Below are 23,136 nucleotides of genomic sequence, written 5' to 3'. Positions count from 1 at the left end.
CGAGAGAACCGAAAGGCAAGAATGATTCAGTGCAAGCCGAGCAAAGCACACAACAATGCCAATGGGCCTCAGGGGAGGAGCGCAGAAGCAGGAAAAAATGTAATTTTAAAAGGACTAGATCCCAAGTGCATGAAACCCAAACAGCATTGCAGCCCACAGACCACAGGGGCAGGGAGCACGAGGCCATTTGTAATCTATGGGCATTAATAAGTCAGCTCCAGGAGATGCAGAATGCCAAATGGGGCATCATAGTTACCCCCCAGGGCTGCCTGTCACCATAGCCCACACCAGTTGTCTGTGTGAGCAGAGAATCAGAAAGCTCACCAGTCTCACTGTTAAAAAAAAATAGTACCATGTAAACATTGAACAAATACAGCACTAGAAAGGCCTGGAATCCCCTGGCCTGGAACCCGTCTTTCCAGCCAGGCCTCCCAGAGAGCTAATGGGGAACTTCTGGGGAGAAGTTCCACAGGCTGAAGTGAGAGTTTTCTGCCTTTCTACCGGAGACATCTTCCATGAGAAGCATATCTCAGCCACAGATCCTTCCAACCTTAGCCAAGCTCATTCACCGTTGGCCCAAAACGGAGGCTTAAAGACCCCAGGACCAGAATGGCCTTGATACCTGGAACAGGACCACCATAGTGCTACAGAGGTTCATAGTGCAGTAATTTGCCCCTTTCTGTACAGAAACAGTCCCATTCCAGAGCATCGGGTTTGGTGGACAGCGAACAAACCAGAGCCTTTGCTGGTCCTCAGACCTTGTCCCAGAGCCCACTCAGACTCACCCTCATGAGGCTATGAAAGGATAGGAGGGAATCAACAGACCTTTCCAGACCTCTTTCCCTTCCAGGATGGGAGACTCAATTCAAGATCAGTTGTGGTCAGCAAGGTCATCGCTAGGGAAACTTTCCTTTTAGCAAGATGACACCAGAAACAAACTAACCAACTAGCAAAGAACTGCAGAGAAGGTGCCCTCTTGACTTTCCTTCTGCTTCACTTTACAAACACACTTTATTTTTCAAGAGAAACCTACCACCTGCGCTGGGAGAAGGACAATGCAAATATTTCCAATGCCTGATGAAAACCCACAAAGTATTGCAGGTTAAAGCGGGGTACTGCCTCAAGGAGGGAATGAATGACAGACACAAATCCAGTTGCCTTCTGGCCATTCTAACTCCGAATGCGACTTCCTCATTGAGCAAATCTACCCAGAGGCAAAAGGAAAGAAGCCTTCTCTTAGAATCAGGCTCTGACATAGAGCGGGGGCCTCAAGGAAAGAAGCAGTGCTTCTTCCTAAGGAACTCTTTAATTCCATCCCTGATCCAATGCCAACCTAGGAAGAGAGTGCTGAGCAATAGAAGGAAAAGTCCAATATCACAAAAGGGAAAATGTGATGCACCCAAGTAATTCACTGGAAAATTGATCTCAGAAGAAAAGCCTGGTGTCACCCCCGTCAACTATAACAGCCCAATGTGGCAACTTGTGCCCAATTTGCATAAGAATATCATTAAGGGTGGTACCTCCAGTCCAGTGACCATGAAATGCTGAAGTCGGTTGAAGCTCAGAGGTATTCATCACAGCCACTGGTGATTAGAACATCTGACCTGCTAAGTATTCTAGCCTGGCTCTGGGCTCCAACCCATAAAGATGAACGGTGATGCGTGTCCAGGGAGAGGCCTCTCCAGGCCGGTGATGGGGGGGTCCACCCACACGGTGCCCTCATCTCTCTCCATCTCCCCATGGGGGCAGTGACCCTGGGCAGATGTCCCAACATGCTCTATCTCCCAGCCGCCCGTGTGGTTCTAAGGCTCAGGCAGGTGGAGGGGCCATAACCTTCTCGAGAGATCAGACTTCTGGACTTGTCCCCTACACAGCAAATTCTTTTTTAGGTGAAATTCACATAACTTTAAAATGAATTTTATAGTACATTTTAGTAACATTTAGTACATTGACAACGTTGGACAACCCCTGTTCTCAAACATTCTTATCACCCCAAAAGGATCCCATGCCCATTAAGTTGTCACCCCATGTCAAAACAACTTTTAAAAGAACATCCTGTTTAATTCCAAAAAATATCTCCCCTCCCCCACCTCCTACCCTGATGTCAGGCCAGTTTCCAGCCACAAAAGAACTTGGAGTTCCCCTGGCAGAGATTCGTGTTTCATTCATTCTACTGTCCCCAGGGTCTAGCACACTGTGGGGACCCACCTGAAGTGAGGAGACCAAAATGGCCAAGACACGGTGCTAAGCCTGCTCTTGGGCGTCAGGGATGCATAGTTCAGCTCATCTGATTTGAAGCGAGCTCTGAACTGCATTCCACTTCCTCACATAGACTCTACATGAAGTTTGCCCATGGCCTCGCTGCCTGGGAAGCCAGCGAGGGCCGAGAGGAGAGAAGGCCCCTCCCTTTATGGAATCCTGACCCCCACATGCATCCCAGATGGAGCATCCTGTCGCTGAGCTCCATGACGCCATTCCACCCCCCCTGGAAAGCCCAGCCATACATGGCCCATGGAAGGCTGTGATGGGCAGTAACATCACAGTGGAGACAGCAAGCATTTTTCAGGAAGGTAACTTGATTGTACCACGTTTTTCCCCTAGGAATTCCATCCAGTTCCAACAGAAGTAGCAGCCACTGCTCTAGAGAAGAGGTCTTTGCCGTCAGCCCCCACCACTGAGGCTGCGTTGGTCCTTGTTCAGAGCCATGTCCCTTTGTCTTCTGCCTCCACCGAACAAGTCACTTCACGGACTGTCAGTCACCAAAGGCTTTCACTAACCCCTCCTCCCTGCAACCTCACACTGTACTTTCTGGGGAGGGTCAGGGACTTGCATGGAGCCTGATCTGGACACTACACCAGGATACGGGCACCACCTCCCCAGTTGCCAAATCAAACCTGGGTGTGGAGGTTCGGGGGCTCCCTGCCATCTTGAGAGGTGTCGCCACACTCATGTGTGATAAGAAAGATGGGGTGGGTGAAAGTGGAAAAGCACCACCAAGAGTCTGCAGGTAGTTCCCAGCCTTGGGCTGTCCCCATTTCTGGTTCTGTGATTCTATTTTAGAAACTTTACTTTCATCCTCCCCTCAGAGTCTAGCAACAGAGTCTAAGCTAACCACCCATTTGTGTCGGAGAATCTTCCTCTATTTGGATAATATGTCACTCTCATCTTTGCTCCTGGCAGGATGACGGAGTCACGTCTCTTTACGAAGGAGGCAGGGGAAGGCCCAGGTGTGTGAATGTGCTCAGAGAACAATAGGGATGCTGAGAGTCGTGTTGGCAGCAACATGGGTCTGTGTCGGAGGCAAGGGGAGAGCAAGGCACCGGCCCTGAGCAGGTTGAGGATGACCAAGTGTGGGCCTGACTCTCCAATTCCATGTGTGTTCCAGGAACCTGCAAACCAGATATATTTCAAACACACGTTCTCAGAACCTGGTTGTCATGGTCATCCTGAGCTTCAGTGAGCTGGAAGAATTCTGGGAGGAACAAATTTAAGCAATTATATGTAATTGTATTATTACCTATAATGATAAATTTATATATATAACAGGATGTCTCAGAACCGTTACTATGCTAACTTGTTCTAGAACTCTCCAAGAGGGAAGCAGAGGAGGCAACATTTCCCAAACCCATTATGCTATCCTTTCCCTTCCCTTTCACCCTCTCTCGCCACCACCTCTCAAGCAAAATAGGACCCCTTCACCCTTGCTTCTGGGATGTAGGATTTGATCCATTAGGGTGCTAAAGTAAGCTCATTCCAGCTCCTGAGAGCTGATTGTTCAATATTAAGGAATTTTGAGAGCTGGTCAATAGTCGACGGTTTGAAATCAGCCACGGTGAGAGTTTTCATAGCACAAATACTGGCAAACACTCAGATCAAGGCTCTTTTTTTTTTTTTTCCCCTTTACAGCCACCTTAATAGCACACCAGTGGACTTAGCCTAATTTATTGAATCTCCTGAACTTGGAGGGAGTTTCGGGGGGCTCTCTCCCCCATGCAGCCCTTGGATTTGGCCCCCTTTGCAGGGCCTTTGGAGGCCTCAGCCCCTTCCTGTCTGCACAGACTAAAAGGGACAGACACGGGCACGCGGCCACATCCCACGCAACACCTCCCCAGTGGGAACACTTTGAAACCACGCCCCCACTCTCAGCCCTAATGCGAGCAAACCCACCACATGCCGCTCATGAAGTATCCCCATCCAGGGAGACAGTTTTCAGAAGAAAAATTGTATCCTTGGAACCTGGCAACACAGAGAACCAGAAACTCACATCCAGCCTAAGGATTCAGACCTCTGCTTATCGGCATCTCAGAGCCTTAGGTGCACAACACAGAGGGATTCAAACAAATGGGAAAAACACTTAAAACACAAGAGACAGCTGAAAGGGAAGCCGGTGAGGCTGAATGCGCTCTCAGGCAGCTAGTCAAGCCCCATTCTGAAGACAACCCAAAGTGCGGGCCCAAACTTACAGAAAACCGAGGTATCCAGGAAGTGAAGGTGTAGGTAACAGAAGGGCCACACCTGCGTGCCTGAGGCACGAGGGGGGAGGCGTTTTCTTCCCTGAAACCTGAGGGAGCTACAAGCCTCTTGGAACATAATCATACGTGTAAGCTGATGGTGAGACAGGGCTCTCACCTCAGCTGAAACTTTGCTGAAGCCTTTGAGAACTTACGGCTAAAATCGTGTTTCATTTGCTTTCCAGAGTAAGTCAGGTGCAATTTACTTGGTTGAACAAAACACATCAAGCTTCCTTTTTAAAAGGAATTTCTTATTTCATCCTAGAAAAAAATGGTGGATAGTGAATATTTTTCAGGGTGGAAAGTGGTAGGGTAAGTTAGCTACCAACCGTCTAAGGACATCAAGATGGCAAGGGAGTTAGGTCAGCGGCTCAAGATAAGGGACCAAATGGTTATGTGACAACTTGGATCTTGGGACGCCAAATCCAGTGCATTCCCCCCACGGAACCCCGGCTAAGGAAGTGCCCATTTCTTAGGGCTAAAACAATGACCAAAGAGAGCCCGCTTCTCTTCAAAAAGACTCTGAAATACCAACTGCGGTCTTCTCCAGAACAGTACAAATTTAATGAAGTGCAAAATGTAGGCCTTTTGCATTCTGATCGAGTTTCACTAGGAATTCAAACCACATCTCAGTAAAAGTAATTCTCTTTTATTGATGCAGGAATTAGTGTAATCACTGAAATACATTCAGAGGACCAGCCTTCGTAGGGAAAGAAGTCGGCATTAATCCGTTCAAAACACGTAAATTTCAAGTGCAAAGTTAAACAACACAATGCCTATAGTTTGTGCACTAAATGTGAAGTCAAGGGGGGAAATGATTCAAGGAAATAACAGTTCTCTTGTAAAATTAAACATACCTTGTCAGGGCAGGTAAACACCCTCAGTGCCTGTTCTCCGGGCCCCCTCCTTTTTGCTGGTAGCAGGTGGAGTCTCCCAACAGGTGTTTCAACATGCGCACCCTTCGTGTCAAACCCTCAATTATGTGGTGACTGCTCTCGGTGAATTACCCAGGACCCTTCTCCTTCTGAAACCCAGTGACTGTCGCCCCCAGGAGAGGGACAGCAAAGGAAATGAAATTCAATTTTCCACTCGCTAGAATTCTTAACAGAAACGGGTTTGTGGGAAGTGGACTGAGACATTCGTCTAAAATTGGAACTCTGGCTGATGTGAGGGCTGGATCAGTGTTCTTTCCTCCACTGCGAAAGCCCATGGTGTGGTGCGGTCGAAGCAAGCCCCCACCGGTCTGGCCCCAGAGAATTTACCAGGACACATCACACCCACCAGTCAAGGGGCCAGTTCTTCTGAAAGAGCATCCCCTCTCCTCACTCCAGAGCTAACCAAATCTTCTGTAGATTAGATTTTCCACAATTTTAGAATCTGAGGGAGGGGGTCTCATGTTTCGGCTCTACTAGTAAGTAGTAATAGTAAGCAACCATTTTCTCACCTCTTCCTGTCCCTCTTCATGCCTCCCCAAGACTAGAAAATCAGATTATTCTATGGGCTCTCCAGGAGGAATGACCAGGTCCACTGGCAGGAGGAAGAAAGGACTGGACCAGGTGTCACCGTTCTGAGCTGGGCACAGCCTTGCCAACCCCTCTGGGCCTGGCGTGGTGTCTTCAGCAGACAGGAAGGGGCTGGTCTTCCCTCTGAGGGTAATGCTTGGCCTTGCCTTCCATTCCTTCTCAACCCCCCAGGAGATCCTGCTTGCACCCCTTCCTGAATTTCCCATGGCTCCTTCCCCCCATCATTTGGAAAACCAGGCTTCACGCTCATTGTTCCCAGCCTCTCCGCCACCTCCCTCCTTCGCCTACAGACAGAATGCCTCTTGCAGCTTCAGCCCATCATCACCACCTCCCTGGCAGCCTGACTTTCATTATGACCACCTATTCAGAGTTGTCCGTGGTCTCCTCGCTACCAGACCCAAGGGCCTCTCCTCTGCCAAATGCACTGCCATGGCCTCCCCGATCTGGACCCCCTCTCCTTACCCCCACTACTCGCTGCTCCCCCAAACCTCCTCCACCCTCTGCTCCTCCAACTGCCATCTGTGAACGCCCCTTGGGTGCCTGTGGTCTTGATTCCTTGGTGACCCCTCTGCACTCTCGTCCTCCGGGACAGCTCACCGATCCACTCAGCACCACCGGGCTGGGGTGTTTCACGTTTCTGTGCTGTTTGGTGAACGGAAAGAGCCCTCAACTTGGGAGTCAAACACTCCAGACCAAACACAATTCTGACTGTAACCTTGGGCAAGGGGTTCAGCCTCTCTCAAATTAGTGATACCGCACAGCTGTATGCAGGATGGGAAGACAGAGAAATAACATGTGGAGCCAGAGAGCTCAGTGCAGGCACAGAGTAGGGAGTCAATAAATGTTCATTCTGCCCTGTCAGTCCCCCAAGACACCAGAATATTCCAGCCTACCAGTTAGCTGACACAATAGGTCCTAGAAATACTTTTTGGTACCCTGTCCCTTCTCCAGCTCCACCTTCCCCTCTCTGGAGTTGGCCCTTACTCCAGGAGCAACCCCACAAATCCACCACTCCTCTATTCGCCCTCCTGTACCCCGCCAGGGCCATGCACTGCAATGGCACATGAGTGAGGGGGTTCCTTCTCGCTGCCACCCTTTCCTTCGCATTGTGTACATGTGCACACCCCCCCCGTGCATGAGCACACCATGCACACGCACATGCATGCACACCATACATGTGCGCATGCACACACCCTTCACTTCACCTATCTGCAACAGCAGAAGAGAAACAATACAAGCTTCAGAATCAGGCCTCCGTGACCAAGAATCCAATCTCCACCATAGTTGAGATGTGTAAGCTTCAGCAAGTGGCTCAACCCAACAGAACTCTATCGCCTCACCGTAAGATGGGTCAGCCGTCCCTGTGTGGCTACTGCACCCAGCCCAGTACTTGGCACATAGCAGACGTTCATCGAGGGTTGGCTTTCTTCTTTTCATACTGGAGGGTCATAGTCATTTCTCACCTCCTTCATGATGCCTTGTCCATTGGCTCAGCCCCTGCTGACCTCTGTCTCTGGCATGCTGGAACATTCATAGTCTCTTGTCCGCAGTGTAGAATGCAACTGCGCATTATATGGGACAGCGTACAGGTCTTATGTTACCAGGCAGGCTCTTAACAACCAGATGGGTCTACCCGTCTGTGTCTCGGATTGCTTCTGAATTTCCCACAGTTTCCAGGACAATGTTGAGCTTATAAAACTAGTGATTCCTACAGCTGCAAGTTATGTACCTTCTTCGACCCAGACTCTATCGTAATTGCTACCATTTGTTCAATGTCAGCTAATGTACCAGGTGCTAGGTTTGCTTGATTTGTTTTTTTCTCACAGTAACCCTGCAAGATAGGTCTCACAATTCTCATTTTCTAACTGAAGAAACCGAAACTCAAAGACAAAAGTGGCCTGAACAAATGCACACAGATTGGCAGTGGGAGAGCAGGTTCCACTCCAGACCTGCCTGGGCCAAAGCCCATTGCCTGTCACCAGACTGCACTGCCCCACAGGCATTACGTCATCTAATTCTCCCATCAACCCAGCAGGGTGGCATTGCGCCCGTTCTGCAAATAAAGAATCTGTGGCTGGGATTCCCCGGGTCTCGCTAACTCCAAGCCCACACTGGAGTAATCGGATTCCCATGGCTCCTTGCCCCCAGCCATAAAGGATTCATGCTCCAGAAGGAAAGCAGCAAGTCAAGGTCCCTGAGGGAGGGGAAAGCCTGAAGTAACCACCACTTCAGAGAACAGGGAAGACATACAGGTATACAGGTGAGCCCAGACTGGAATCCAGGATCTCAGAGCTCACTCTGGTTCTGCCTCTTGGTGTCAGCGGGCTTCCTGGGGCCTCAATTTTTTCATGTATATCAAAACAGGAGGAGGATGAAATAAATGATGTCCAGGGTTCCAGGACCACTGCTCACCTGTACATGCTTTAGAGCAAATAACAAAAGCACCCTTTCCTCTGAGCAGACTCAGGACTGAAAAGGAGCACATGGGTTGGCAGACAAGGCACAGACTGGATTTACAGCCTTTCTGCTCCCCTTCTGTGGGTACCCTTGTGCAGTGGACAACCCACAAAACAGTATGAGGTGGCCCTAAGAGGTTCCCAGCGGTTCTAACTGCCTAACATTCTGATTCTTGAAATCCTTTGAGAAGAGAAATCAGGTTTTTGGATGTCGATCTCCTTCAACCAGCCCAAAGTGACCTGTCACTCCTCTCCTTGGAGCACTGAAATTGCACATTTTACAAAGCCATTTCCACGCACAGAGCAGTCAACATTAGTCCTCTGACCTTGCAGTGGGTCCTAGACATTCTAAATTTAGGTTCATGTTGTGGAGCCCCCAAGCTAGAATTTTAACAAGAGCCTTTGCCCTTTGGTAGCTGTCACATGCTCCCAGCGGGGTGTAGGAGCTCTTCTTCCACACAGTGACACTAAACTCTCCAGTCTCTGGATTTCTGACTACAGTTGCCTCCCAAAGTCACAACAGCTCAAAGTACTGGGCAAATAAAACCCACCTCACCTTCTCATACACATCAGACATAAACGCCCAGCCTCACCAGTCCCCAAGGAGGCACAAGCTTCAGATAAGGACTTAGGCAAGGACTTATCAGCAACGGGACAAGGGGCCAAGGGAAACTGATTCTGAACTTTAGGCACCACTGAGAACCACAGTTCTGAGTCATCTGTCAAATGTGTCTCAGTCCTAAAATGGGAGCAGCAATCGAAACATGCAGGAGTGAGTAAGGCAGGAAAATCCCACCCCATCCTCAGGCTGTAGCATTTTAGAAAAGCTAATCTTTTCCTCTCATTTAGCAAATACATGTGCTTTTCTTTTTTTAACACAGTTTACTTTTTTATTGTGGCAAAATATATAAAACATACAATTTACCATTTTAACCATTTTTAAGTGGTATTTCTAGCGCATTGAGTGCATTCACATTGTTGTACGTCTTCCTAAACTGAAGCCTCGTACCTGTACAACCCCCGTCCCCCGCCCCCAGGCCCCAGGCCCTAAGGATCTGACTGCTCTAGGGACCTCACGCAAGTGCAATCAGACAGCATCTGTCCTTTTGTGTCTGGCTTATTGCACTCAGCATAAGGTCCTCAAGGCTCATCCCCGTTGTAGCAGGTGTCAGAATGTCCTCCCTTTTTAAGGCCAAATAATATCCCATTGTATGTATGTACCGAATTTTGCCTATCCATTCATCTTGGTGGGGACACTTGGGTTGCTCCCACCTTTTGGCTGTTGTGTACAAATACCTCTTTACATAGGCTCTTCCCGACGAGTAAGCACGGGGAAACTTTTGCCTGGTCTTTGATTTTGCTGAGTTCAGTTATTTGCATTGTTAGATGTTGATTTAATTCAGTGGGTCTGCTGAAGTATGGTTTTCTTGAAATTCACACTGGAAAAGGAGCCAAACTGAAGCTCCTTCACCACAAAAAGCCTACAAGAGATGTCTCCAATACCCCCTTCCCATCTTTTCCTCCTCCCCCCACCCTTATCATCCCTACCTCTCTGGGAGGAAGTTTTGTCCCTTTTTCTGCATTTACCCAGCCCTTCGCCTACAGCACCTTCGATTGATCTCCATTCCATCAAACACCTCACTCCACCACTGCCCCCTTCCTTATAAGGGCAACCTCTCCCTTTGGCTTCTTCTTAGCACAGAGACACCCAACACACACAAACACACACGTACACACACACGCACGCACACACACACAAAGCCCCCACTCCATCAGCTCCCTCCAGCTCTCCAACTTTAAACACATTGTGTATACTTTTTTTCACCCCCTCCCTGAACAATCACTCCCAAACCCACTGCAGCCTGACCTTAAACCCCATCACTCAGATGGCACCACCCCCACCAAAATCACCAGTTGTATTAGTTTCCTGCGGTTAACATGAGTGGCTTAAAACAAAAGAAATTTATTCTCCCACAGTCCTAGTGGTCAGAGTCCAAAATTAAGGTGTCAACAGGGCCACGTTCCCTCTGAATGCTCTGCAGGAGAATCCCCCCTTGCCTCTCTCAGCTTCTGGTGGCTCCAAATATTCCTCAACTTGTGGCAACATCACCTTAATCCCTGCCTCTGACAGCACATGGCCTTCTCTGGATCTCTGTCTGTCCTTTCCCATCTCTTATGCGGATGCTCTAATTGGATTTGGGACCCACCCTAATCCAGTATGATCTTATCTTGATCTTTACTTTAATTACATCTGCAAAGACCTTACTTGCAAATAAGATCACATTCTGAGGTTCCGGATAGACATGAATTCTGGGGGGCAAGGGACACTATTCAACCCACTACACTGGTAAATTCCAATTGTCTAGCCCTATTGCTCAGCAGCTCTGTGCAACATTTGTTTTCGTTATTCAAAACTGAAAGAGCTTTATGTTTCCTACGGATATTTTAGATGCTAGGAGCATATTAAGGGGAAATTTAAATATAGAAAAATTGAAAGAAAGCAAAAACACCCACAAACGTACAACTCAGAGATTGATCAGATTAACATTTTGGATTACATTCTTCTATACACACCTGCAAGCACACACTCACAAGTGCACACACATTACTGCAAAATGGCAATGTATGGAAAGTAGACTATACTTTTTTTTTTTTTTAAAGATTTTATTTATTTGACAGCGAGAGAGACAGCGAGAGAAGCAACACAAGCAGCGGGAGTGGGAGAGGGAGAAGCAGGCTTCCTGCGGAGCAGGGAGCCCGACACGGGGCTCGATCCCAGGACCCCGGGATCATGACCTGAGCCGAAGGCAGACGCTTAACGACTGAGCCACCCAGGCACCCCTGACTATACTTTTCTTATTCTGCCTTTTCACCTAACACTGTGGCATGGACAACCCACCAAGTCAGTAAACACATACTTGTTCATTCAGTAAATAGGTGCTTGGGTTTACCACCTGACAGGCACTTTTTCCAGAGCCTGAGATCCATCAGTGAATAAAACTTCCTAGACATTTAGTCTAAGGAAACGATGTTGCAAAAGTTTCTGCCCTCAAGGAGCTTACCTTTTGACCCGGAACCAACAGACAATAAAAAGGTCACATAATAACCAATCCCTTTGACACCGAAAGCGAAAAGAATTACAGGAAAAGCAAACAGTAGCACAAGGAAGACCGAGGTGAATTCTGGGCGGCAATGACTGCAATTTTAAAAAGGGGTAAATTTAGTCCTCAGTAAGAAGGTGATCTTGGCGCAAAGAGTTGAAGACCCACAAAATATTGGAAAATCATTTTTAATGGCCACTTAGTATTCCATTGATTATATCTGCAACAGTATGTTTAACCAGTGCTTATGGACAGACATTTAGGTTGTTTCTAATTTTTCACTATTATAAGAGAGGCTGCAATATATCCCCTGCATACAATTGATGGATGTTTGCATCATTGTTTCCTAAGAATAAATGTCTAGACCCTGAATTGCTGATCCAAAGCATCTAATCACTCCTAAATTGTGAGGCCTCCAGGAAGACCTTGTCAGTTACACCGCCCATAAAACATGCACGTTCACAATTCCACTGCCTTTCCCAACACACACACTCCACATACTATATTTGCCTTTCATTTCTAATTGCGCCAACTTTAGAGTAAAAAATGTTATTATATTTGCATTGCTTTTACTTGAACAGTCTTTCCATATGCTTTTTAGCTCTGTGCATTTCTTCTCTTATAAACTCCTTATTCATTTCCTATGATCTTTTTTTCCCCCCCGTGGAGGTATTTATTGCTTTTGTAAATCGGGAATAAATATGTTATGTGTTGCAAATATTTTTCCTGGTTTGTCTTCTTACTTTTTTAACAAACATTTAAAATTTTTGTACTGACAAAAATACCAGTCTTTGAAAATAGTTTCTGGATTCCTATCATGGTTAGAAAGGCTTTCTCAACTCTTAAAATTACAAAAATACATCTTCTACGCCTTCTGTAGCGTTTCTTTTTTTTTTTTTTCTTGGCATTTAAATCCTTAATCCACTTGGAATTTATTCTGATAGAAGAAATAAGGAAGGGACTCATCACTATTCTTCCAAGCGGGCTTATAGTTGTCCCCAACAGTGCGTGCCGAATAATGCCCCCTTTTTCTGAACCCTGGGCTGGAGTCCCACTTGGCTTCCTGCCCTGCTCTCTCCTCCTGCCCCTCACACCTCTTATCCCTTCCTCTGCCCCTCCTCTGGCTGCTCCTCTACTTCTGACTTCTTAATGTAATTAGTTTCCAGGATCCTCTCTTCTATATTCTCTTCTCACTCTGCACAGTCCCCCCAGGAGCTTCTATCCATACCCACAATTGCAGCTACCCCTTGCGTGCACCGATAAACTTCCAAACCTGGAGCCCAGGGTGGGAGGAGGAGGAAAAGATGGGAAGGGGGTATTGGAGACATCTCTTGTAGGCTTTTTGTGGTGAAGGAGCTTCAGTTTGGCTCCTTTTCCAGTGTGAATTTCAAGAAAACCATACTTCAGCAGACCCACTGAATTAAATCAACATCTAACAATGCAAATAACTGAACTCAGCAAAATCAAAGACCAGGCAAAAGTTTTCAGATTTTTTTAAGCTTTTTCAAGCTTCAGCCCCACACACCTGATTTCCCACAAAAGTGCCCACCTCTCAACCGAACCAGCCCAAACCGGCATCACCCTCTAACCTCATGCCTCCAGGACCGTCCTGCCACTCCCCAGATAATTCCTGCCACGCCCCTCCGCTGTTGCTAATCTCCAAATGATGTTAATTCTGCTTCTTATTCAACCCTAAATCCATTGCCACCTCTTCATCCTCATGACTGCTCCCTTAATCCAGCACCCTGCTGTTTCTCCGTCTTGCTGGCACCCTGTATCCAGAATTCAGCAAATCCAGCCTGTGGCCTCTTTTTGTACTGCTCATGAGTTAGGATTAGTGTTACATTTTTTTTTTTTTAAGATTTTATTTATTTATTTGAAAGAGACAGAGACAGTGAGAGCAGGAACACAAGCAGGGGGAGTGGGAGAGGGAGAAGCAGGCTTCCTGCTGAGCCGGGAGCCCGATGCGAGACTCGATCCCAGGACCCTGGGATCATGACCTGAGCCGAAGGCAGTCGCTTAACCAACTGAGCCACCCAGGCGCCCCTAGTGTTACATTTTTTAAGGGTCATAAGAAGTTCTTTAAAAAACAAAGAAGAATATGCAACAGACACTTATGTTGCCTACAAAGACTAAACTATTTACTATTGGCCCTTTACAGAAAAAGTTTGCCAACACTTCCCTCTAATCTATACTCCACGTGACCACCCTCCAGAGGGGTCTTTCTAAAATACATAAAATATTCAATCGTATCACTCCCCATTTTAAGACCAATCTCCATAGCCTAGTACAGAAGACTTCGGGGTCCAGCCTGGCTCTCATCCACTGCTCTCCTAGCTCCCTCCATTTCCCCCACACATGCTTTATTCCAGGATCTCTGCCATTCCCAAAGAAAGCTGCTTCATCCCTTCAAGCCTTTCACACATGCTGTTCCTGCTTTTCAAATGCCCCACCATCCCAGCTTTTGTCTGTCAGGAAGCAAACACACACTCGCCAGTTCCTTGAGCAAACCCATCCTGCTCTCCACCCAAGATAGATTTAGGTTTGAGCTTGCTGATATCTTCCCAGTGCCCCTTTCCCTTGTCTCTGTTTTCACATCATATTTTAATTTGTTGCTTACTTCTGACCAGAGAAATTCCTTCCCAATGAGGTTTTTTTAGAGCTCAGTAGTAGACCTCACATGGCATGATGCCCTGCATTTTAAATTGCCTCCTCTAATCAAGAGTGCTGAAGCAAATTTACCACATTCTTTTGATTCAAGGGAGTAAAAAAGAAAGTAGAGTAAAATAAAAGTGAGCCAGATCTGATAGACCATCTAGGGACTCTCAATAACACATGAACTATTTGAGTAGGTAATTTTTTTAAGTTTTGGTAAAACATATGTAACATAAAATTTACCATTTTAAACACTTTTAAGTGTACAATTCAACGCATTTAAGTACACTCACAGTGTTGTGCAACTGGGACCACTATCCATTTCCAGAATTTTTTTATCATCACAAACAAATGACTCCCCATTCTCTCCCCCTGACCCCTGGTAACCTCTATTCTACTTTCCGTCTCCATGCATTTGTCTCTCCTAGGTACCTCCTATAAATGGAATCATACAATATTTGTTCTTTCATATCTGACTTATTTCACCTAACATAAAGTTTTCATTTCAAACCCCAACAGTGGGGGTTTAGTTACGATTTTCTCAAATTCCTTAAATCACACAACTAGCAGTGTCTCAATGTTTTGTTTGAAAATTCCTTTTCTTTTTTATTATAAAAGCGATATAAACTCATTCTAGAAAATTTGGAAGAACCAGAATATTTAAAAGAAAATTTTAAAGCACCCATAAGCTACCCGCTCAGAGTTACCCTGTTAACATCTGTGTGCATGTCCTTCCAACTTTTGATTTTTGCACATGCGTTTGAGAGCTCTCCTGCTTTCCTATTGGTTTTCTGAAAGGCGTGAAAAATTCTTAAAGTACTTTTCGAACGTTTCCCCTAGTCAGTGGAAGCATCACCCAGAGAACTCATATATAATTTGAAATGTAACAAATTCCCATCAGGAGAACATTTATACTGGCCAGAGCACCCCTGCAGCCTTCCCTGGATGAGCGCTGCACCTAAAATTCGACAACAGGATCCCAGTGACTCAGGGATCAGGCCCCTCCCAGCTTGTGCCTCTGTCACTTGCTATTATTTCTTTCCCGTTAAATTTCAACACTAGGCTGTTTTACACCTTAGCTTGTTTCATGTCAACTGATCACCTTTCTAAAAGAGAGAGGGGAAAAAAGAGAAAGAGAGAGGGATAAGAAACAGCTGGCTTTATCACATTTACTTTAAGACCCACATTTACTTTAAGCCAAAATCCCGTAAAGCAACTCATGAAGGAAATCATCGGGATGCTCGGCGTTGCTCCTACCGTCCTCTTGCCCATCGTCCAGCACTCCAAAGGCAGCAGGGAGTTCCTCTGCATCCCCTCTGCTCAAGCCACCCGCATGACCAAGCACAAGGAGCAGCACGTGTGGAGGGTGGGTCTGACCATGTGACCGCTGCGCATGCGTGGCCTGGGGAGGGGCGGGGTGGGGGGGTGGCCTGCGGCCATTTTCTGAGTCGCGGAGGGGGCGAGAAGTCCGTACTGTCGAAGGCTGCGCGGGATCCCAGGGAGACATGTCCGCTTTCCCGAGTGCAGCTGCTGAGCAGCTCAGAATGCTCTTGCAAATGCAGTTCAGATCTCCTCTCAAATCCACGCCTGGGATTCCAGGCACGAAAGGAACGTTAAGAACCATCATTAAAGTTCCCTTCTGTATTTCCCTTACACACATTTGCATTCCTGCTGAGGGGTGCTGAGCCTCGCTCACTGCTCAGGCCTGGGAGGCCCCTCTCTCCCGCATGCAAGGCTCCCCGCGAGTGCTCCGGACACAGCCTGGAGGCTCGGGCCCCCTTCTGCGCACTCCACACCCCCGTCCTCCTTGGCCTCACCCTTCCTGCCCCTTGGGACTCCTCCTCCAGTGTCTTCTACTCCCTACGTCCTTTCACATGTCACTGGCTTTGTGGTTTCTCTCAATCTTGTGCCTGCCCCTACCCGGGGCCCCTGTTACGCAAGAGGCCCAGCCTTACCTCCCACTGCCCAGAGGCAACATTCTCCTTTCTCCTCTTTCCATCTCTGGCTGGACCTAAGAATTAAACCAACATGGAATCACAGGAGAAAAGCACACACCTGCACATGGGAGCCTAACTGAAGAGTACAGACAGAACAGGTGACCAGAGCAGGAAGCTGTGGCACGGTTCAAAGAGACAATGTGTGAAGAATTGGCAAGACAAGGGAGTTTGGGCCATGGGTAATAAAAAGTCAGTGACGAAGTGACGGGGAAGATGTGGGTTAGTTTAACAAGGTTTATCCACACAGCCTTCTCAGCCCCCAGTTCCCTGTCTCTGGTGGTGAGAGTGTCTTCCATCCTCTTGGTACAGGAAGGGCACCTATCACATGGGAGCTTTATCTCCTGCTTTCAGAACAGGGGGGCTGGGGGCCTTCTTGCACTAGCTCTTTTGTAAGTACCTTTACTTCAAAATAATCAATATGCCAAAGTGGCATGATTGGGGGGTGACGTATCCTGACCCCCCTCCCCATCTTCCCATGGATGCACCTTGCCTGTAGCCACTGCCCCTTCTACAGGGATACCCTTAGAGGCCACCTACCCACCTCACTCCCCAGGAGGTTGGGCTTTCTTTGTTTGATTCCATTTTTATCTGTTTTTAAAAGGCACTTAAGTACCATATGCATTTACATTTTCCCCAACACCAAACCCCAGGCATTCGATTAACCACATGCTAGTTCATCGTAGACGCGATCCTCAAACAGTCCGTCTTCTCTCCCTGCTCTTTCCCACGCCGGTCCCTCCAATGACGCTTCCTTCTCCATGTCAGTATGGCTGCCCATAAAATGAGAGATAAGGCTGTGTTTGATAATAGACACAAAATACATAATGGCTAAAACATGATCTTTTTCTTTCTTGTTTCTAGTCAGATGGCAGCTCTTTGCCACTGACTCGGGACCCGGGCCTCTCCACCACCTTCTGACTCCACCATCTTCCATAGAAGGGGCAGGGGTGTAGAAGGGGGCACATCCTCTATTTAAGGCCTTGGCCCAGCAAGACACACCAGCTCCAGACAGGCCAGGACTCTGCCCCGGCCGCCCCTCAATGCAAAGGAAACTTGGAAATGTGGCCCAGTCCTGAGCTAGAAAAAGAGGAAAACAACAACAACAAAAAAATAATTTGGAGGATCAACTGGCAGGTTCCCAGGACTACCCAGAGCACTTTTCTCTACTCACTCATTAACCGTTCAGACAGGACGCTCCAGGTCAGGATAAATGCCTGGATTTGAAAGTTATGGCCCAGCCAGAAAAAAAGCAGGAAAACAGCTTCAAATTGGGGGTGGGGGGAGGGGGGCAGGAGGAGGGTTGTATGTTTCCTCTTTGACATTTTAAAGTATGAAATATCACTGAAGACTGTTAAGAGTCGGCTAATCTGACAAGCCCTCTTCTTTGGGTTGGAAAGACTGAAGGACTTGGGGACACAGGGCTCAGGTGGCTCTGTACAGCAGGAGAGCTTACCACCCGAGTCAAGGCAAAACCATTCACTGGGTCCACCTGGGCCCTTGTGTCCTGCAAACAAAGCCTCCCCACCGTGGTGGGTTTGAGCCCAGAGTTCATCCCACATGAAGTCAGATTTAGAGACTCCCAACCAGGGCAAAATCAGTAGTACGAGCTCAGGCATGACCACTCCGGGCCACACACATCCATCCCCACCTCGCAGGGGCACTGGCTTCTGCTTCCGTCCAGATGCCCCACCCACCTCCTTCCCGTCCTGACCTCAGCCGCTTCCCTTTGACTCCTATCCTCGTCTCTTTGTTGGAAGAAGAAAAAGAACAAGCAGAGTTCCTCTTCTACAAATGAAGGCTATTGAGGGCAGTGATCTCAAAGTCAAGGTTGTCAAACCCAACAGCAGGTTCTGCAGAACAAGTGTTGTCTCTTCCTTGTGCTGAAACATGAAATGAAAAAAAAATCAATCTATGGGATTGATCTTTAAGGAAACTAACCAACCACGAACAAGGTTAATCTGTAAGTGAAGTTGGTACCACTCAGGTCCTCTTTGCAACTATCTTCTTATTCAGGTAAATGTTTTTTCAACAGACTGTGTTTCTCCTTTAACCCAGGGGAACACGTAGTTACCACAGAGAAAATGCATGGTACAGCCAAAGACTCAGGACGAAAGCCTAGGGAAAGAAACAGCTTCTAAAACTTCTGGGAAGCTTTAAAATTATTGACTGAACAAGTAGCTTCATACAGTGGCTAATGTGTTTACTAGCAGTATCATTTCCAAATTTCCCTTTGCACTCAGATTCTAGAAGAGTTTTCCTAATGCACTGTTAGCTAACAACTGTACCAATGCATGAGTCATGAAGGCCGTCAGAAAGGAAACAACCACGAGCCAAAACTGCAGATGTTACATGTTGAGGCAGAAACCAAATAAAATGTGTAACACACAGAAAGAGAGAGAACATTTCCCCCACACCTTTTTTTTTTTTTAACCTTGGCATTAAATCAACCATTAGAGTATAATGCATGCATACTTACCAACAAAAACCGGAAATTTTATTTTCCGGCTCTGAAATTTGAGACACGGGGCGCCTGGGTGGCTCAGTTGGTTAAGCGACTGCCTTCGGCTCAGGTCATGATCCTGGAGTCCCTGGATCGAGTCCCGCATCGGGCTCCCTGCTCGGCAGGGAGTCTGCTTCTCCCTCTGACCCTCCTCCCTCTCATGCTCTCTGTCTCTCATTCTTTCTCTCTCAAATAAATAAATAAAATCTTTAAAAAAAAAAAAAGACAAAGGAATATTTATTATATGTCTGTTCCATGCAAGCACATAGCACATACATGGTTTCATTCAACTTTATAAAAACCCTATAAACTGGGTATCATGATCACCATTTTGTAAATGTGGAAACTCAGGCTCAATGAATTCAGATAGTGTATAAGTCTACTCAAGCTGACGTAACAGAATGCCAAAGTGGGGGGTGGGGCTGGAGGTTTAAGATTAAGAAGCTGGCAGGATTCCTTTCTGGCCACCTTGCTTCGGTTGGAAGACCTCTCTTCCTGGTTTGCAGATGGCCACCTTCTAACTGTCTTTACACAGCCCTCCCTGGTGCACACCCAGGTGTCTCTCCCTCTTCTTATAAGGACACCTGTTCTATGAGGGCTCCACGCTTAATGTTAGTTATTTCCTTAAAGGCCCTATCTCCAAATACAATCACGTTGGGGGTTAAGTCTTCAACACAGATTGGGGCGGGGGGGGAGCACAATTCAGCCCATAACAGATAGCATGTCCAAGGGCCCACAATTGCTAAGTGGCAGAACCAAGACTGTCTGAATTGAAACATTTCTTTATCCAGGCTGTGCTGCCTCTCCATGTGATGGCATCACAGATGGAATGGGAAGACATCCCATGTAGGGTCTGACTCTTAGAACTTGCTGGAGGGAGACAGTTTCACAGCAGTAAACTCTGTCCTGGTGGGAAGGGTGGGGAAGTATTCACAGGAGCTAGATTATAAGGCACAAGAGTCCAAGTCAACTAAAGGCCTGTCCAGAGATGCCAAATAAAAATGGCTTCATCTATTCTGTTAAAAGCTACACAAATGCTATTTGGTTTCACTACCATACACCATATAAAGTGTGGTTTCCATGATCCCAAAAGAACCAGCATTTCATTCCATTTTTCTTTTCTTTCCTCCAAATCACCAGCTAACGTCCTGGAGGGCGACTCCATGGATCAGGATGTTGAGAGCCCTGTGGCCATTCACCAGCCAAAGTTGCCTAAGCAGGCCAGGGACGACCTGCCAAGACACATAAGCCGAGACCGGACCAAAAGGAAAATCCAGAGGTACGTGCGGAAAGATGGAAAATGCAACGTCCATCACGGCAATGTGAGGGAGACCTACCGCTACCTGACGGATATCTTCACCACCTTAGTAGATCTCAAGTGGAGATTCAACCTATTGATTTTTGTCATGGTTTACACAGTGACATGGCTCTTTTTTGGGATGATCTGGTGGCTAATCGCATACATCCGAGGAGATATGGACCACATAGAGGACCCTTCATGGACTCCCTGTGTCACCAACCTTAACGGGTTCGTCTCTGCTTTTTTATTCTCGATAGAGACAGAAACCACCATCGGTTATGGCTACCGGGTCATCACGGACAAGTGCCCAGAGGGAATTATTCTCCTCTTAATCCAATCTGTGCTGGGGTCCATTGTCAATGCATTCATGGTGGGATGCATGTTTGTAAAAATATCGCAACCCAAGAAGAGGGCAGAGACCCTGGTTTTTTCCACCCATGCGGTGATCTCCATGAGGGATGGGAAACTGTGCCTGATGTTCCGAGTAGGGGATCTCAGGAATTCCCACATCGTTGAGGCTTCCATCCGAGCCAAGTTGATCAAGTCCAAACAGACCTCAGAGGGTGAGTTCATCCCCTTGAACCAAACAGATATCAATGTAGGGTATTACACCGGTGATGACCGCCTGTTTCTGGTATCACCACTCATCATCAGCCACGAAATTAACCAACAGAGTCCTTTCTGGGAGATCTCCAAAGCCCAGCTGCCCAAAGAGGAACTGGAAATTGTGGTCATCCTAGAAGGAATGGTGGAAGCTACAGGTAAGGCGTGCTCCATCCTGGGTTATCTGTGGGATCAATGCTCATTTTAAGCTGGACCTGACATACTTATTTATGATAAAATATGAAAATTGAGCTTCACTCACAATTGACTTCACCCCCTTGTTTCATGAAATAATATGCTTATGTGTCCTATAACCCTGGTGTACCCTCCAAGAAGCCTAACCATTTAACTTTTTAAAAGTCTTTGGAAAATAAACCAATAAACAATTTTTCGAAAGCACCACTTACTATATTTTAAATTTCCAAATATTTCCTTAAATTAAAATCTTATCTGTCTCCAAAGCACTTTTTAAGTTGCTCTAAAACATTGGTTAATTTAAATACTTGAGGTTATTTATTGGCAAGCCAGGAGGAAAAAGTTAAGCCTTTCAAAGGAAGCCTGACAAATTGCTTTAATAAAAATGCAATTTCACCCCTTCTTTGGAAGCCATTTGCAAGACCTGAAGCACTGGCTCTTCTTTTATATCAAGTGCAGGCAAGGTGTCTTTCCACATACTCTACCTGCTGAACCCCCAGCTGACATAACATTGTGGACCCAGTAAATAATTCGAGCAGGAAAGGAAAAAAATTGAAGATCCGTTCATCACAATCCTATTGACCCTTCTGCTGTTAATGGCTGATCATTGGCGTGTTCTCAGGAAAATGATCTGTCCTCAAAATAGAGAAATGGTCTGTTTTTATTGATGTCTCCACTCGTATCTGAACTTTACACATCTTCTACATCCCAATAGCAAAGCAGGTTCTGCCCATATTCATTGGTAACATTCCACAAAATAGATCCCTACATTCTGACTTAAGCTAAGAACAGTGCCCCACAGGAAAAGTATAAACTGGAACCCAAATTCATTATTTTCTTTCCTGTTCTTTGGAGTTATCAGTATTAGACTTAAAATCCTCTTTAGATAAGCAAGCTGCCCTTCTGTGCTTTGAAGTCTGCAACCTCAGGGTTCATCTATATAATCTGAAAATGCACGGCCAACAGCCCTGCCCCGGATTCTTCTTCAACCCATAACCTGATCTTGGTCATCCCTTGAAAGTCGTTGGTCCCCTGTTTCTACTTCCCGGTACCCAACAGGCGAAGTCATAACCTCTAACTAACTTCTCTTAGAGTGGTGGAAACTTTTGTGCTAGGTTTTTTTAAATGCAGCAAACAGTGAAAATGTGAGTAAAAGTCTTCGTATGGAGCTCAGTGATTTGGCATGTGCTTCTTTCCATAAAACAAAAGGAACATGGACCTAATTTGAAACGGCTTTAAAGAATAACAAAATAATTCCCTGTGGAATACTAAGAGCTGCTCGTGTGAACGGGGCTATCTGTGCCTTGAGCCTGACTTTCCCATGTACCCCTGAGGCAATGATTGTGTGTAGGGAGGAGGAATAAGAGCGAGGAGAAGGAAGGGGAGGAGAGAGGGGAGGAAACAATCCAAACGGGGAGCGCTGTCATTTCCTCGCAGACCAGAAACTTCTCCCACCTCGGCTGAGCACAGGGACTCTGGATCCCCCTAGTGATGGCCACGGTGGCACAGTTATCACCAGCATCAACTGACCACTCAGGTTGCGGTTTTAATATTAGATTTCTCGCTATTAATGATGTACTATATGTTGGCTAATTGAATTTAAATTTAAAAAAAAAAAAAGATTACTCACTATAAATTCTCCCAGTAGGACATGAGGGAGGGGGGTGGACAAGCCTTCTTATCATTGTATTTCTGAGTTCAAGAAGCAAAAGCCACTGGAGATGTACCCTCTGGTTATTGGTGTTAATCTGAGCTTCAGATTGCAGGAGCTGAGCTTTGTGTTCCCTCAAACCAGAGCCCAATCTCAAAAAACAAATGAATCCAGAATAAGCAAATTATCTTTGTAATGTCCCTGAGTTGGAATTCTTCCTGGGGCAGACCCTGTCTTTCTGATGACAGCTTGTTATGAGTGAGGCTTTCGAAAGGGAAGAACATTGTTTTCTTGGTAATTAAGCAGTGATACTTGCCTCTGAGCATTCAGCAGTCTTTCTTCCTGCTTTCTTAGAGAAAACTTGGTAGTTGCCAGCAAAAAAGAATCAAAACACTGTTCCTGGGGAAAGTCAACTACTGTTAATTTTCTTCAAAAAAAAAAATAGTTTTCTAATTTCTGTTAAGTGGAGGGAAGAGTGTTCTAGAAAGTTCTGGGTTCGTCTGGAAGCTGGATATGTCTTGATCTTTTCCTGATGGGATTCATACAGTTCAGTACTTCCAGAACATCTGATCTCTTAAACTTCAGCGGGATGCTTTTTCTTTGTGAATGAAAAGCACAAATGGGATTTATGGGTACTAAACAGG

The 23,136-nt window shown here is 46.5% G+C and overlaps 1 protein-coding gene across 1 annotated transcript in view; it reads left to right on the top strand.

The window, feature by feature from the left end:
- The window catches only part of KCNJ6 (potassium inwardly rectifying channel subfamily J member 6), a 260,887-nt gene that overhangs the window by 157,107 nt on the left and 80,644 nt on the right, over positions 1-23,136 (top strand). Inside the window, exon 3 of the mRNA XM_081799984.1 lies at positions 19,884-20,804. Within this exon, the coding sequence (XP_081656110.1) occupies positions 19,884-20,804 (921 nt within the window). The remainder of the gene's footprint in view (positions 1-19,883; positions 20,805-23,136) is intronic.

The sequence above is a fragment of the Leptonychotes weddellii genome, chromosome 1 (genome assembly GCF_054177405.1).
Source record: "Leptonychotes weddellii isolate Sample4059 chromosome 1, ASM5417740v2, whole genome shotgun sequence".
Classification (NCBI taxonomy): Eukaryota; Metazoa; Chordata; class Mammalia; order Carnivora; family Phocidae; genus Leptonychotes; species Leptonychotes weddellii.
Note: the sequence above shows the minus strand (reverse complement) of the source record. Positions and strands in the feature narration are given on the sequence as shown.